This window comes from Salarias fasciatus, chromosome 15 (assembly GCF_902148845.1).
Source record: "Salarias fasciatus chromosome 15, fSalaFa1.1, whole genome shotgun sequence".
Lineage (NCBI taxonomy): Eukaryota > Metazoa > Chordata > Actinopteri > Blenniiformes > Blenniidae > Salarias > Salarias fasciatus.
In genome coordinates, this window is record NC_043759.1 from 10642314 (window position 1) to 10658745 (window position 16432).

Sequence of the window (16432 nt, forward strand, 5' to 3'; positions counted from 1 at the left end):
CTCCCACGCAGAGAGAAAAGATCTTTGTTCCCTTTATATTTCAACCTCATTGTTTCTTCTCATGTCAGAAGCAAAGTGCATGCGCCGCTTGATCTTATTTGTTGTGTGTGAAACAGCGTCGCTTCCATGGACCACAGGACGAACGTGTGTGAAGAGTGATTGATGTCAGTTTGAGTGCTGAAGTGTGTGCCAGCGCCGGCTGGAGGTGCGAGGAATGCCAGAGAGTGGGGCGGAGGGGCGGTGGAGTGTATACTCACACTGTGTCGCGGTATTTACCAGGCGTCGGTGATGTTATAAATAAGGTGATGCGACGACTCGGCCTGAGCGGTTGTGCGAATACACCTGACCTGTGTGTCTTCATCCGAATTGGCTGTTTTCATCTTCATTGATGTATCTGAAGATTGGCTCCAGCCCGCCCCGACCCTCAGCTTTCTCTTCCCTGGCCTCTCGGTCGCACTGCACTCACCCTCTCTCTGTCTTTTCCTGTTCTCCCCCTGTAAATTTAGACCCATTTTTTTGGGCTGTGGTTCCAAGGAAAGACCCAAACTCCGGCCCAGCGCTGGGTGGAACTCGAGAAGCCCCTCAAGAAGCAGCTGGACAAGTTCGGCAACGAGCCTCTTCTCTTCTTTGGAGTCATGTTTTATGTTCCCAACGTGTCCCGGCTGGAGCAGGAAGTCACCAGGTAAGCAGGCTCAGTGTGTAACGTTGATATAATGGTAATAGTTACGCTTCTGGCTCCTTGTAGCCTCTGTAAGCGTTGAACTTTTTAGTAGTACCACTATGGGATCTCTACGTTTATCTTGATAAACAATACTTGATCAGTTGTAGAAAAACTCCTCGTCTGATTGACGTCATGAGCAGCGGCGTCCGCTCTTCATATAGTATGTGTGTGTGTGTGTGTGTGTGTGTGTGTGTGGATTGGTGGGGGGTGTCTGGGAGGAGGCCACACAGGGGTCAGTGTGCAGCGGTCAGTCCCACACAGACCTGCACTCCGCTGGTCTGCCTCACACCGAGCCGATGAATTTGCGGCTTCTGCCTCGCTGGATGTTGGAAAAAGGTCGATCGCAGGTCACGGCTTGACGTTTTCTACGGCACCGTTAGTTGGTTTTAGTGTGTGTGTGTGTGAGTGTGCGTTAACCACTTAACCTGATGAATGTCGGGATTTTTGAGGGGCAGGATGAGACATGAATATCCGGGCTCAGAGCGGAGACAATGAAATAATCATGAGGTCGGCTTTTGGCTGAAGTTTTGTAGGTCTGCAGGTCTGTTGTTGAGGAGCCGTGATCTGCTCCGGTAAAGGGATGGTATTCCAGGAATCCCCTGCGGGCTTTTATGGTGTGTGCATGTGCATGTGTGTGTGTGTGCACGAGGGTTATAGGGTTGAGGGGGTTATGATGGGGGCTTAGAGGCAATTTAGGAAACAATGGCCGTCTCTTTTTCTTAAGCCCCCTCTCCTCTCCCTACAATCCCTGTACATGGTGTCACCCTTACTCCTTTTTATCAAGAGCACTTCTCCTTATCTTCAGTCCCACGTTTCTGCGCTCTTTGTCAGTGTCCCTTCGTCCCCCCCGTCTCCTCTCTCTCCCTCCTCCTCTCCTTCTGTTAGTCAGGAATGTTGGCACGGCCGTCCAGCGTAGGAGGTGGACCACACATTCCTCCCAGCAGAAGTGCTGGGGGTAAAATGAGGGTGGGGGGGGTGGGGGAGATGTCTGGTTTACAAAACACACACACACACACACACACACACACACACACACACACACACACACACACACACACACACTCCCCCGGGAATCCTCTCCACAGCCAGCTGCAGCCCTGTCAGAAGAGCGTGCTACAATACACCGCATTGTAAGAACATATACGTTCCCCGAGGCCGCGCTCTCTAAAAGACTCGTCTCTTTTTTTTTTTTTTCTGCACATGGAGCTGAAAGCAGTCGCTTGACTCTTTTTCCAAGAAGTTCAAAACATTTTTATTACCCATTACCGCCAGTCAAGGCTTACACTCATTCTTTATCTCGCTTATTTTCTGTAAACACGCTGCCAAGACGGACAGTGCTCTGTTTTTTTTTTTTAAGCGTATATAATTGATTATCTGTGAGTTGATTCGGATCTTATTCAGAGACGTGGATCTTTCTAGTTTTCAAGCTTTTCTGATGTTTGTGGGGGAAGGGAGAGATTTGTGGAGCGACTGATGAGTGAGGTGAAAGCAGACAAGCGGGAGCAGAGAAAGCAAAAGTTTGGCAGTCAGACTTGGATTTTGGTTTTGTATCTTTTGATGTTTGTGGTTCAAGGTTGACGGCCGCGTACCTTTATGCTGGAAATTATCCGTACTATTGTGTGAACACAGAAAAGTCCTTTTACGATGGTGTGAAGCAGCGGAAGCTGAGTAGGGATGGAACGTGAGGCTAGTTTATTTCTTTTCTGCTTGCCTCAGAAGATATGCCTTTCCGTTTGAGATATGCTCTTTCCCATTCATCTCATTTAGCTGTAACTCATCACATTCTCTCTTCATCATAACAGCGTTTGAATACCAGCAAAATGAAGCAGAAATCCCCAGACCGCCCTGTGACTAATAATCAATTATAAGACCGTAAAAGTGTAACTCTGTTGCCAGGAGCTTTGAGTTTATGTCTAACAAGTGACGGTTTGGAGAAAGTAATGCGAGCTGTATGATGTGGTTTAGTCTTTGAAGTTCACTGTTTGACTGATATGTAACCTGATGCTGGATCTCCTTTTCTCTGCGTCCGTCCATTCATCTGTTTCTCCTTCCTCTTTTCTTCCTCCCTCTATGCAGCTGTGAAAACTGCAAGACATGCGAATGTGGGGGTGGGGTGGGGGTGGGGGGGGGGAACCTTCCAGACAATTGTGGTGTAAATCTACAGATAAATATGCAAAGTTATGGACGTCCCCCTCACTTGTGATATTTGGATTTACAAAACGTTTTTTTATTTTGTCAGATTTATTTATTTTTCTTCAGAAATTTAGGACAGAAACCCTTTCTGCTTGTTATTAAGTGAGATGTTAGACTCTTTAAACGCATGTCAGCGTCATTTAATTTGTCTATTTAACTTCTAAACAGGTCTCGGTTGAGATTTATTTTCTCTTTCTGTACAAATAGTAGACCGCTCGGCCGCACGTGACGCGTTTGTCAGCAAACGCTCTGTACCTGCGCTCGCCACATCGCACATGGAAGAGTGAAGCGAAGAGCTGGTGTGTGGCTGCAGCCTTCTGTTCGCCGTGTGTGGCTGATGTGAAGGAGGGGAGAAGTGGCTCCGAGGGGGAAAGTGAGGAGCCTAAATGGCAAGCTGTTGACCGGAGCAAGGCCAGCTGGCCTCAGCAGCCCCCAAGGCTAAGAGCACCAGCAGCCTTGAAATTCTAGCTTTGTTCAGCTAGTTATCACCCACACACACACACACACACACACACACACACACACACACACACACACACACACACACACACACACACACACATACACAGCTGTACTCTGTTGTGCCCCTTGCTGATTCAACACATTTCAAAGTGAAATCCTCCTGCCTCCCACACAAACCGTCTGGACCCATCCCGTGGGCCGAGGGGGTGGTCAGGGTCATACCACTGCAGAGGGGGTGGAGGGGTTGAGCTTATGTACACATGCAACACACACACACACATACACACACACACACACACACACACTCCTGCAGCCATGCACATATGCTCACAGGCTTGTTGTCCAGGCCACTTGGACATCTGGCAGCGCGTCTTGAGTGGGGTTTGGACATGCGTGGGTACATAAAGGGGGCCTTTGTGCCTGCGAGGCAGCCCTCAGCCGCCCCGCCATGGCGGAAGGCACACGGAGTCCTCGTAAGGAACGCGCCACCCTCACGCCTCGCTCTCGTGTTTTCACCTGCTGTCCCAGCGCCGCCATGCCGTTCGGACACGCATGCCACTTGAGCGTGTGCAGACATGCTAATCAGCAGGAGTACATAACTTGCAATAGTATAGATTTCCATTTTCAGACAGAACTTCCTTTTTTAAAGTTCATTTAAAATCTGATTCATCAGTTGCACTTTATTAAATTTACAGGATTGTACATATTTTTTGGAAGCATTGCAGCATTCGGTTACACTAACCCTTTTTTTTAATTATGATTGTGTTTGCACGTCTCTACCAGACTGCAATTTTTTTTACTGGTGAAAATTGAGGCATTGTTCAAGAGGAAGGGTTTTTTTTTTTTTTTTTTTATGGCATTGATGATCAAATTAGAAGTTTGGAATTATGACGTGCCCTACCTCAATCACACAAGTAGTTGTGCAACTTTGGAAGAAGAGGAGCCTCAAAAATACCTCATGACTTACCATTTTCTCCAAATAATTTGAAAAACTTCCTCCTCAAAGCCAACAGCAGAGCATTCAGCAAGAAAATCAACCACAGTTGACTAATAATCACCATTATGACTAATTTGGGTTTGGTTAGTGTCTCTCCTCAAGAAATTTTCCACCAGAGAAATGAATGTTGTAATCATTAAATAGGTCAAGTAAACTAAAAATGGGAAAATATTTTTAGAAAAAGCAACAGAAGTAAATTATTTAAATTTAGACATTGATGTAAGAAAAAAAGCCCTAAAAAATGTTAATCCAGTAAATGCAGAATAGTTAGAGCGTTCTCAGTTTTCTATGCCGGTTGATGTGGAAATTGTGTTCAGAGGTCGAAGAAGTTTGTGTTGTGGGTCAAAACCCAACAGTGTTGGAAACAACTGCTCTATAACCTGTGTTTGTGGCTGTTTCATGTAACATGAGAATCGCTTTGAGACTTGCGCTTTCAGTGCTCGGCGGTTATTTCAGCAGTCGACCGTCCACTTCACCACTTCTGGCCTCGCACATGCATAAACACAATCATGGTCACTCATTGAAGCGTAGACTGAGAACCATCCACTGACAGGCTCGACGTTTCGCCGGACCCCATGCGGGGATTGCTGGGAAAACACGGGGTGTTTGTAAAAACAAAGTCCACAATCATTTGATGGGTTTTTGTGTCCCCGCGAGGTCCCCCCCCACCCCCCCCAAGACCGCATCAGGCCCCGCCCCTCGCTGCAGGACTTGGTGGTTGGGGTTGGCTAATTAGAGGGTTGCCACGGGAACGGAATGCCAGCTTAGCCAACGGGTGTAATGACAGGGTGAGGGAGGAGGGCGGGGTCAGATTATAGGCCCGAGAGTGCGCTGAGACGAGCCCAACACAAAAAAAAAAAAAAAAAAAGAGAAAAAAACATGGAGAAGTTGGGGGAGAGAAACAATGTGAAGGCGAATATGAAACATGAAAGATGTTTAGAGGTTATGGAAGGAATGAAACTGGAATTCAGGTGTGAAAATAAGAAGTTGTGGATGTCTGGATGAGTAATGAGGGGTAGCACAGGAAGGTAACTGAATGACTGAAAGTGAATGACGAAGCATGTAACACTAGTTTCCACATAGATGTCTGGTTTTTTCGGACTCTGCGTTAGTTGATGTGCGAGCGTACGTCAGGAGAGGTTTCTCACAGCTCGCATTGGGAAGACTGGGACTGCGGTCGCCATGGCAGCAAACAGGAAACGGTGTGTGAGTTTCTTTGCAGCTGAGCCCGGTCACCCTGACAGTTCCCTCCTTTCCTCCTCCTGTGTGGCCACTCGCATTCTCCAAAAGACAAACATCCAGCTGGACCACAGCTAAAAGTGGACAAAAGCAGCTTGGAAACTTCAGCAGCTCGGTGTATTTCAGCTTCTGGGTTTTTTGGGACTCCTCACCGCATTTTGCTCGGTTCTGTAAATGGGCTCAACAAATCCGAGCAGTGTCACCGTATCAGCTTCCACTCGGCGAAACCGCCGTTGGCCAAAACCGCGGTGAAATGAGTCCCAGTTTACTTTGCGTTCACACAGCAATTATATTGCTCCTCTTGTGTCCAGCCTGTGTTGATTCAACCTAAGATTAAACTCGGTCCGCGGTGCGTCAGCTGCATGTAACATGATTTGCGTTTGCTGAAAATTTACAGTCGAATAAAGCCGTATTGTTTAGCCTCGGCCGGTATATGTTTGGCATTCCACTCGAGTTAAAAATGAGTCACTGCTATTGCAAATTGGGGTGATTCACTCATTCCTCACTTCTGCAACAGGCTTCTCTGGCGTTGTTTTAAGCGCTAATGCTGTTGCCAATACTGTCTTGACGCACACTTTCTGCTGCACAGACCGGGAGCGGAGAACTCCTTCTCCTCTGCGACGTCTCACTGGATGTTTGCAATCTTTCAGCTGTTAATGCGCAGCGCCCTCCAGCACGGGGCCTTTCTTACCGTCTTCAGATAAACGTGTCAAACTCAAACCCCCTCATGTTTTCTGAGTCGATTCCACATAACCGGTGTTCAGAGACAGCGGGGCGAGCTGGAAAAATAACCTTAACCGCCAACCAAATCTGGTGAGTTTCGAAAAAGCTAAGCGTGCCCGTTCCACCACCCACTTAGTCAGATGTTTTGTGGTTTCGCTTCTTGAAAGAATGCATAAAAATACAGTTTGATACGCAGAAGTAGAATGTACAGCCGTGTAGCGGCTCCACACGGCTGTGGACTAAACGCCAGCAGTTTTACATCTGCAGATTAGTGCAAAGCACAACTGTGACCCAAAGTAAATGTCATTTGTATTGCAGCTCGAACTGGTGTGTTTGATGTTGGTGCAAAGGGAATAATGACGCTAGAGTGATTTGAATTACATTTGGGGAGCCATGCATGCTCTAAATGTCAGGTCGGGCCACTAGCTGAGTTTGGCCCACACACTCCACAGATCTAATTTAAAAACTAGAGCAAATCACTGATATTCAGACTGTGAAGAGCACAAATAATAAGAGGGGAATATAGCGTTAAACATATAAAATACAACAACTTCCTCAAGATTTCAAGCCTGGGGTTGATCTGGAGCTGTGTTTCTCAACATATGGGTCGAGATCTAAAGTTGGTCATAAATGTATTTTATTTTGGTTGTAGTAAAATTCATAATAATATTGCAAAATTAGTATTGAAAGATTGTGCTTTCTTGCTACACCTCCTTCTCTCTCTGCGATAGTTTAGTCTGCCTGCGCGTTCGGTCTGTGAACAGTACCAGAACTGCTTTGCTTGTGTTCATTGTGGCCTTCACAACATCAACTGGAAGAAAACATAAGAGAGGCTTCAGAAAAGTTGGTTTCAAAAAAGTCAATGGAAATGGAGAAGAGAGGCTTCGTTCAGTGTTTTTTGTGGCGACTTTAGATTTTAGAGTGGATTTTTTTTGTCTGCTTCAGATTTATAATGTGATTTGCTAAAACTTTAATGAGCACCTTCTTTCCTTAATTTAATTCAATATCTTTAAAGTGACATCCACCGGGACACAAATACAACAGCCCCGATCAATTCGTCAGTGAACCCCCGAGCGAGAGAGGAGATGGACCAAGACCCCGTACGAGTGGTGCTTGTCACGACACTGATATTTATCAGACAGAGGGGAAATGGAATTATTGATCAAAAATCAATTTTTCACACATGAACGGAGAGCAGTAACAACAGGCTGCACGTGTGCAGCAGGATGTTGACAGTAACTCAGCAGCTATCGAGGACAAGTGTTAAAACAGGATGAATTTATGACCTCCCTGCAAACAGCGTGTGCCGTCTTTAATCATTGTGAGATATATTGGACGATACATGTTCCTGTGTAGTTTTGAAGTGTATGAACAGAAGTTTATATCCACATTATGATAAAAATATATATAATGTATACAGTGCCGGGTTGTGACAGGTGTCTCTGGGACAGTGTTTATTAACAGTGGAAAAAAATGTCACTAGAGAAAAATGTGTAAATGTTTTCACAGTGAAAGACAATACACAGCTGCACATGCTGTCACAACGCTCCGCACTTGGCAGAATATTCACAATTGCAACAATTCATCGTAAATAAAATCTTGTTTTCTGAAATATTATATCCAAAATCAATAATTTGATGAATTCTCATGATTCGAGTCCAGCTAGAGTCTTTCTGTTTGGAGTTTTCATTGCATGCATTATTAAATAATAACATTTATTTTCCTGTAATTCTGTGTACTCTGCCTTTAATTATCTAGTTTGGATCAACTCCAGCACCCAGCAACCCTGAGTAGGATAAAATCAGCTGTTGTGATAACCTGTACTAGATATCATTTATAATGTTCCTGCCAGTTGACCGTCAGTCTTGGTTTTAATCCGCCCTGTTACTGCCGTCTTTCCAGGTATCAGTATTACCTTCAGGTGAAGAAGGAAGTGTTGGATGGACGTCTACACTGCACCGTGGAGCAGGGAATCAGACTAGCTGGCCTAGCAGTACAAGGTAAGACACGCGCGCGCACGTGGACAAACATCTCATTGGGAATGCTGGACCACAGAGAGACGGACAGCACACGAGAGAAGGAGTGAGCATAAACTCACACTTTCTCAGGTCATCTTGACTTCGCTGCCTTATATGGCTGCATACCAAAGAGAGAACCCAGTCCACTTGAGTTCCTATGGTATCAGTCCTAACACATGCACATACACACACATCCACACACACACATCCTCTCCTTCTTGTTCCTGGGTGCTGTCTGTGTCTTGGGGAGAATGTAAACAGACAGTCAGCTTATCACCGGCTCCAAGGTTAGGCTTAGCAGCATCAGGAAGACCCTTATCTGTAGGGAGGCACGAATCCTCCGCCAGACCTCCTTTTGTCCGACAAGCAGCGGAGCGGTACTTACGTACTTGGTACAAGTCCTATCTGGGCAATTGAGCATGTTATGGAGCTGATTGGGAGTGTGGGCCGTGTATAGACATTTCTTTTTCGTATTATTGACTATTACTGAGCAGTTGCACCTCTATAATTGTGTGTGGGTTATCTCTGGGCGCTCCACTTCCCCCTCACCCTCCAAAGACGACGTATGGATGCAGTGGCTTACTGCTGGCGCCCTTCTGTTGCATGTTCTCTTTCTGCAGGCGGGAGTTTCCTCTGAGTTCTCCCAGAGTCCAAAACACGTCTCTGAGACTACTTGGTGATCATTCTGGGTTTTGCCAGATTATGGAACGGCAGTCCTGTCCAGGGTGTTTGCTGCCTTCACCCATATTCAGCAGGGTATAGAAGGTAGAGCTTTCTAGAAGACGGATGGGTGAATTGGCACCATTTCCTTACAGCTTTGAAATTAAGGGCAATTTGCTGTGCACGTACGTGTACAGCAAGTCTTATGTTTTTTGGAACGCACCAACCAGGGGCTGCAGCTCTTCTGGAAGTTTTCCTGGTTTTCAGTCATCAAAAGTGATCAAAAAAAGTACAACAAAAGAGGTGAACTGGTCCGAGGCTGGTGGAGGTCAAGATTCAAGTTGGATCAGTTGCTGCAGATGTTATTGTTGGTGGGAGAGTAGTGGAACCCAAACCCTGAAGCTAAGTTGGAGGCCTACACAGCTTTTAGCTGATGGTCAGAATTTTAATGTTTACCTAAGAGTGGGTGAATGTAGCGCAAGCATTTCTGTTAAAGTGGAGTATTTGGTTTCTAAAAGTTTAAAACTGATAAAATATAGATGGTACTGCACTATATTTCTTTTTTATTTTTTTTGGCTAAATATTTGTACTTTCTTTTGTTTCTCAGCCGATTTTGGAGACTTCACTCAGTTCCTGTCTCAGGACTTCCTCAGGGAGTACGTGCTCTTCCCCGTGGTGAGTCCTCGAACCTCGGCCGTTCAGAGTTGAGTTGTGTGTCTGGCTCCGTGTTTGTGAGCCTCTCCATCTATGTGCTGCCTGAAGGCACACATTCCTGTGTCATCTGCGTACCTCCTCCCTCTGCATGCCTGACTGACAGGCAGCAGACAGAACCAACAGGTAAACATCTCAGTCAGGGATTAGAATCAAGTGGATACAAAGCATCACTGGGACTGTTTTTATTCGGCTTAATGAGAGTTGCATGACATTGATTTTTTTTCTACAGATGCCCATTAAGTTTCAGTTCCTTCCATTCATCTTTCACTGATCTGTTTTCATATTTTGTCTCTCAGAACTGGCCTAATGGAGACGAAGTGTTGGAAGACTGGACCCAGAAAGTTGCTGAGGAGCACAAAAGTCACTGGTACTGTCGACTTGCTAAATCAAACACAGCTTGCCGGCGTGCAAATGAAAGCGAGAGCCGCAGTACCAGGCACTGACTCCGTCTGTTCTTTCCAGTCGAATGCAGGCCGCCGAAGCAGAACTGCTGTACATTAAGGAGGTGGAGAAACTGGACGGCTTCGGCCAGGAAAGCTTTTCTGCTAAGGTAGCTCCATCACGTCATCCTTAACCTCATCACAACTCCCACAGCTCGATTTCTGGACTTTACTGCAGGGGTGGGCAATTAATTTTCCCGAGGCGGAGCACATAAAAAAGCTGGGACTACTGTGGAGAGCCGAGCCAAACACTCCACTCCATGCTGGCATAAATTTTTATGGTGATTTTATAATGGAGATTCATATTGTGATCTTTCCACATGTTGAAGGGCTACTCTCAGAAATGAACCACTCACATGGAAAACATAAAGCTGCAATTTCCAGATAAAAACAAAGCACTTGTATGTAGTAATAATGTCTAACTGTCCATCTGAATGACTTGCAATGCAAGTACATTAGTATCTTCTCTAACAGACGATATGAATCACAATATTAATGTGTCCAAGGAAGTAACCAATGACTTAGTTTCATTTCAGAAGCACTCCCTTCTGATTTTTCCCCCCTACAGAATTTACCCTGACCCTGATTTTTTTTCTTCCGTCCCACAGGACAACTACACCAACGACCTTTTCATTGGTGTGTCCTTCATCGGAGTGTTTGCCAAACACAGAAATGGCAGATCCATCATGCACCACAAGTAGGCTTTTTGCAAAAAATCAAGAGCTTGAGCGCCGAGCTTCAGTTGACAAAATTTTTAATCTATGCTTACGTTTTTGCGTGTTTCCCTGCATGTGACAGGTGGAAGGACATCGGCACCATAGCACACAACAAATCTGCCATCACGGTGGAGATAACGAGCAGAGACGACACCATCATTTTTCACATGGTGAGTGTTTAGTCTGCAGGTGGCGGCTGCAGACGCCCACGCCCGTGCGCTCGATACGCGGTTTATAGTGGGAAGTCAAATCCTTAGGTATTCCAGCAATGAGACAAACACAGGGGACAGATTCAGACTTGAGTTTACTATGATTACCACTGTTGTGTGATTTTGAAATGCCCGTGCTTTTCTTGTGTTTTTGCATCCGCAGGAGGATATGGAAATGGCCAAGTACGTCGCTCGTCTTTTTACGGCCAGACACAAGTTCTACAAACAGAACAAGATCTGTGTGGAGTAAGTCTCAAGGGCGCGCAGCGAGGCCATCAGAACACTAATAGCTAGACTTTATGTTAGTTAGGTCATAACAGGACAAACTGTGTCATGAAAAACAATGAGAGTTAGTGTCACTTACTAATTTTGTGTTTTCCCCTTGTGTGTGTGTGTGTGTTTCTCTTCAGGCCCACTCACTCACCTGCACCCATACGGAGGCGACCCACCTGGACCCATCGCCTGTCTCTGGTACAGTTGGAATTATTTGTGCTAGTTTTCATTACTGCACACGAGAAAATGAGCTAAACGGAGACTTTGGGAGGGAAAACAAACAAAAAAAAAACAGCTCTGAATGCAGCTTCCAGTTGTGCCACGGAGCCTTTGGGTTTTTTAACATGCGTTGGTGTCGCGGTGGGCGTTGTTGGAAAGTTTGCAAGGGTGTTGCTTGGTCCGATTTCCGGTGCGACAAAGAAGGCAGTGATTTCTGTGTCTCCCTCCCTGCTGGCCAGACAATGGCTCGGCTAAATGAGGCACAATAGACGTTCAGTAAGTCCACTGAAGTGCTCAGACGACTGAACGGATGGAAATAGACGACATCCGAGTCGCTCGTTTTCACCCGTTGTGCAAATCTGACAAATCATGCAGGAGGTGTATTTCTAACTTTAATGTTAAAATCTAAGGAATAAAGTTATTTATCTGCAATTTTACACTTTTTCTGTGTTGCTTTTAATCCTTGTTGTCTTTGATCATGCAGCCACGGCCCCAGTCCTGCAACTTCCAGTCCGTGCATTCGCAGTATGGAGAACATTATCAGGACACTCAGAGCTCTCAAGGTACGAACATCACAGATTCACAGTCACACTTAGATTCACCTTCACTCTCTTCTTCCCGCTGCTTCAACCACAGCTGCAGACTTCTTCTCCCTGACAATAACTTACACACTGGAGTTGGGCTAATTGTGTCTTTCCCATCAGGCGTGTGACTCACCGCCGGTTTGTATTTTAACAATCTCCCGGCCAATTAGAGCCCCACATTCGGGGCGCAGAGCGGTGACCTCATTTCTGCCTCGCTCTTTCATTGACTTGTTCACACACTCAGACTGCCTCATAATCCGGAGAGCTCCGCTCGCTCTCGTCGGGCTCGACAGTAAAAAGGGAGCAAGTGGGAAAACATTTTTGGGTGTGCTGCCGTGCGTGGGCGTGAGATCATTCTGGAGTGTGACCTCAGGCGTCGCGCTCCGCCGCGTTTGAGATTATGTACATCCGCCTTCATGAGCGCCGGAGAGAGTTTCACAAGAGATAATAACGCTCCCCGGCGAGATTGTCACACGTTTTTCAGAGACGGTTCTTTTGCTTTAAAGCAGGAAGCAGATGATCCTTGTTAGCGCCTTGAGGGCGTCATAAAGAGTTTCCTATGGAAAAAGTTGGTGAACTGTAAAACATGACTCATTGCATCTCCTTTCTTTACATTTATTTGTATTTTTCATTTTTTTTCTGCTGTTCTGAATCAAAATCTAAGAAAAAAATGTACTTTTTTGAAGCATCAGCTTAGAATTTATGATGACCTTTATTTTTTTTACATTCTCCATCCTGCGGCTCTACAGACAGCATCTTCCATGACGACCCTTACTGCAAGTCAGAGACCAGCCTGGATCGCTGCCAGGTGGATTTCACCTTCCGCAACGGCACCGTGCCCAACGGCAGCATGTACAGCAGCCCCAGCCTCAGCTCCCTCAACCGCTCCCAGACCTTCATCCCGCCGTCGCCCATGTCCTCCAACCTCAGCATCCCGGGCAGCGAGCTCATGCGCCCGGACTACATCCCCAGCCACCGCCACAGCGCCATCATCGCCCCGTCCTACCGCCCCACGCCCGAGTACGACGCCGTCATGCGGCAGAAGCGGCGCATGCTCCCGGCGCACCACGACCTCCACAGCCAGTCGCTGCGCAGCCTGAACATCAGCAACGCCTGCGCTTACCGCCAGCCCGAGGCGCTGGTGTACAGCCAGCCGGAGATGAGGGAGCGGGGCCCTTACCATGGCCTCGGCCCGAGTCCTGGACCGTACACTCCACAGGTAGAGGGGGAAGTTCAATGTTTACTCTGTTGCCATAGTGTTATGTGTATCTAGCTAATTTCTCTTTTGCGGTCTATCTTCCAGATCAGTTATAGTAAGCCGGTGTCCCACGGCCCCCATCAGGGGTTACCCGCCAGCAGCCAGGGCCACTGTCACTCACCCTGCGTCAATGGAGGCGGGGGCGGCGGTGGAGGCGTGGGAAGCTCCATCTCTCACACCGTCAGCACGCCAGAGCTGGCCAACACCAAGCAGCAGGGGGCGAACCTGGGAAGCTACGCGGCCACGGCTAACATGCTGAGGAACCACATGTCGCGCCCTCCGCCGCCTTACCCCTCCAGCTCCTTCCGCCCGGCCACCAGCACGCCGGACCTGGCCAGCCACCGCCACCGCTGCATCGGCGGCAGCAGCCCGGAGCTGGTCACCCGCATGGTGCAGCTGTCGGTCAAGACCTTCCAGCCGGACAGCTCGGCCGTGGTGCACCAGTCGCTGCAGGAGGTCAGCGAACCGTTGACCGCCGCCGCGAAGCACCGCTCCACCCTCGGCAAGAGGCACAGCATGGAGGTGATCAGCAGCATGAGGGGCGGCGGCGGCGGCGGGATGGAGGGCTTGGTTATGAAGGGGATGAATGCTCCCCTTCATCGGAGGAACACTCTCAGAGAGCATGTGATGCCGTCGCAGCCTCAGCCCATCTCTCAGCCTCAGCCGCAAGCGCCCCAGTCGCCGCCTCCACCCCAGCCCCAGCCTCCGCCTCAGCAGCCGAAGGAGATGCCCAAGCAGATGCCTGCCCAGAGCACGGCCGAGGTCTCTGTGGCTCCGCCTGCGGCGGTGGCGTACCAGCATCAAAAGACTCTTTCTAACGCCACCATGCTCATACACAGCAGCGAGAGCGAGGAGGAGGAGGAGGAGGAAGAGGAGAGGCCCGAGCTGGATGTTCAGATCCCTGGTCTCAACGAGGACATTAGCATCAGCGCTCAGCTCCAGGCCGCTCTGGCCAAACTGCCCAACAAACCCCCGCCGGAGTACCCCGGACCCCCCAGACCTCCCGGGAACGCTCAGATCCGCCCCCACGCCCACAGTCACAACCACAACCACCACCACACTCCAGGACCGCATGGCGGCCAGGGACCAGCGGACCCAGCCCAGGCCCACGGCTGCTCCGTCGGCGCAGGGCAGAGCCAGGGGGCCGGGGGGCCAGGGGGCAGTGGCAGCGCCAGCGGTGGTGGTGGCACTGGCAGTAACGGGGGGACACTGACCCGGGGGGATCAGAGCGGCGTGAACGGGGCCGTTTTGGGTCCCTCCATCTCAGAACCGGACCTGACCAGCGTGAAGGAGAGAGTGAGGAAGGAGCCGGTCAAAGAGCGGCCGGTGTCGGAGATGTTCTCGCTGGAGGACAGCATAGTGGAGCGCGAAATAGCTCAGCGGGTAAGAAACTCATTCATTACACCTCTTTAACCATAAAATAGGCCTAAATATTTTCATTTATGCTCGGATGTTTGTTATTTTCTGAAGAGATGCATCAATTTCACCATTGTGAAAAACCACAGGTGTAATAAACCCACGGTACTGCTGCATGTTTGAATGCTGCAGTCTGTTGTTTGTGAGCCAGTTTCATAGCTCCTGATTAGCAGTAATCTGGGGTTCAGCACCTAAGAGGGCAGCACTAGGCTCCGAGTTCCCCCAGGCAGCTCAAAACCTGACAAATCCCCCAGATTATTCTCCGGGTTGGGTGTTTTTGTGTTTGCTGGTTTTCTGTTAAGACCAAAACTTCCCGGTACAGTTCCAGGGGTTCTCATTGTCTGAGATTGACCTGATGTTTAGTTAACTCTGTTAACTCCCGGTTTTGCCTGATATGGAGAGGATACCTCCTTTGACAACCCAAGCTGTTGTTTTGACGGTCCATCGGGGCAGAAGGCGGCGGGAAGGGGAAGGGCGGAGCTGTCCTGGAGGCTTAATTGCATCAGAGATTAGGAGAGGTAATCCCTGTCGGCAGGAGTAACTGTGCAATGTGGGTCAGAGTGAGAAAAAGGGCTGGGATGACAGAAAGGGTGTACATTCTGTAAAGAGAAGGACACTGAGGAGGTAGGTGGGAATAAAGATGGAGATGTGGGACTTCGGGGAAGAAAAAAAAAATAGGCGAGGAAGGACAAATCGGGGCTGAGCGGAGGAATTCCAGGCAGTGTGATCGATAAGTCTTTGGTAATAGGCTTTGTCGCGTGGGCTAGTTATTTCACACCTGTGGACACATTACTCAGGGGGCGTGGAACAATGAAGTTTGCCCTTCAAACGATACACACATATACACACACTCACACACACACACCTGCACGTCAAATTCTCCCCGCCCACTTTCTGCTCGCGCTCACATGTGCGTGGCGAGCCCGTCAGTCCTGCCATGCTGCCGGTACCTGTAACCGTGACGCCGGGACTCTCCTCTTTCCTGAAGACGCTGGAGAGACAGAAGATGTCGGTGGACTCCATGAAGAGACCGCTGATGATGGCCGCCCTCAACGGCCTCTACGTGGCTCGGATGCCTGTGCCGGAGAGTCCAGCGGAGGACGGCGCCAAGGCAGCCACTGACGAAAGGGTGAGACGCCTGATCCGTGTTTGCAACTCCGCAGCGAATCAGATTTCATAACTTTAGAATGTGTTCTGGGACTTACTGAACAACGGATCTACTTAATAAACAAAAGCAGCCTTTTAGAAGTCATTTAAGGAATGCTGGAAACTCTAAACACAAATATCGTGAGAAAATTTAAACAATCAAGTTTGTGACTTTACAAATTGCTGGATTGAAAAGATGTTTGAGCCTGATGCCTGTCACCGTGAAGCGCACAAACCGTCTCTGATAATCACATTAAATGAATGAGTTCCATCTCCCAGACGCTGTCTGTTTGCTCCCTTTTGAGCGCGGAGGTGTGAAACTCAGCCTTTGTCCCGACTGTTGCTAAGCTAACGGGGGCAAACCCTAAGTGGGCTGTGGAACGTGTGGCATGGTGGTGCTTATCGCCTCTGAGCCCGCTGGTATGTTAAGAATGTGACCCACGA

The 16432-nt window shown here is 48.3% G+C and overlaps 2 protein-coding genes across 2 annotated transcripts in view; both read left to right on the forward strand.

Moving 5' to 3' along the window:
- cmtr1 (cap methyltransferase 1) overlaps positions 1-16432 on the forward strand; it is a 506633-nt gene that overhangs the window by 215399 nt on the left and 274802 nt on the right. The gene's annotated exons all lie outside the window — the stretch shown is intronic.
- Positions 1-16432, forward strand: part of LOC115402519 (tyrosine-protein phosphatase non-receptor type 14-like) — a 32450-nt gene that overhangs the window by 11355 nt on the left and 4663 nt on the right. Inside the window, exons 3-15 of the mRNA XM_030111084.1 lie at positions 507-682; positions 8238-8335; positions 9621-9688; positions 10024-10094; positions 10190-10277; positions 10776-10864; positions 10966-11053; positions 11256-11338; positions 11503-11563; positions 12069-12147; positions 12918-13387; positions 13472-14809; positions 15831-15971. Of these exons, the coding sequence (XP_029966944.1) occupies positions 507-682; positions 8238-8335; positions 9621-9688; positions 10024-10094; positions 10190-10277; positions 10776-10864; positions 10966-11053; positions 11256-11338; positions 11503-11563; positions 12069-12147; positions 12918-13387; positions 13472-14809; positions 15831-15971 (2850 nt within the window). The remainder of the gene's footprint in view (positions 1-506; positions 683-8237; positions 8336-9620; positions 9689-10023; positions 10095-10189; positions 10278-10775; positions 10865-10965; positions 11054-11255; positions 11339-11502; positions 11564-12068; positions 12148-12917; positions 13388-13471; positions 14810-15830; positions 15972-16432) is intronic.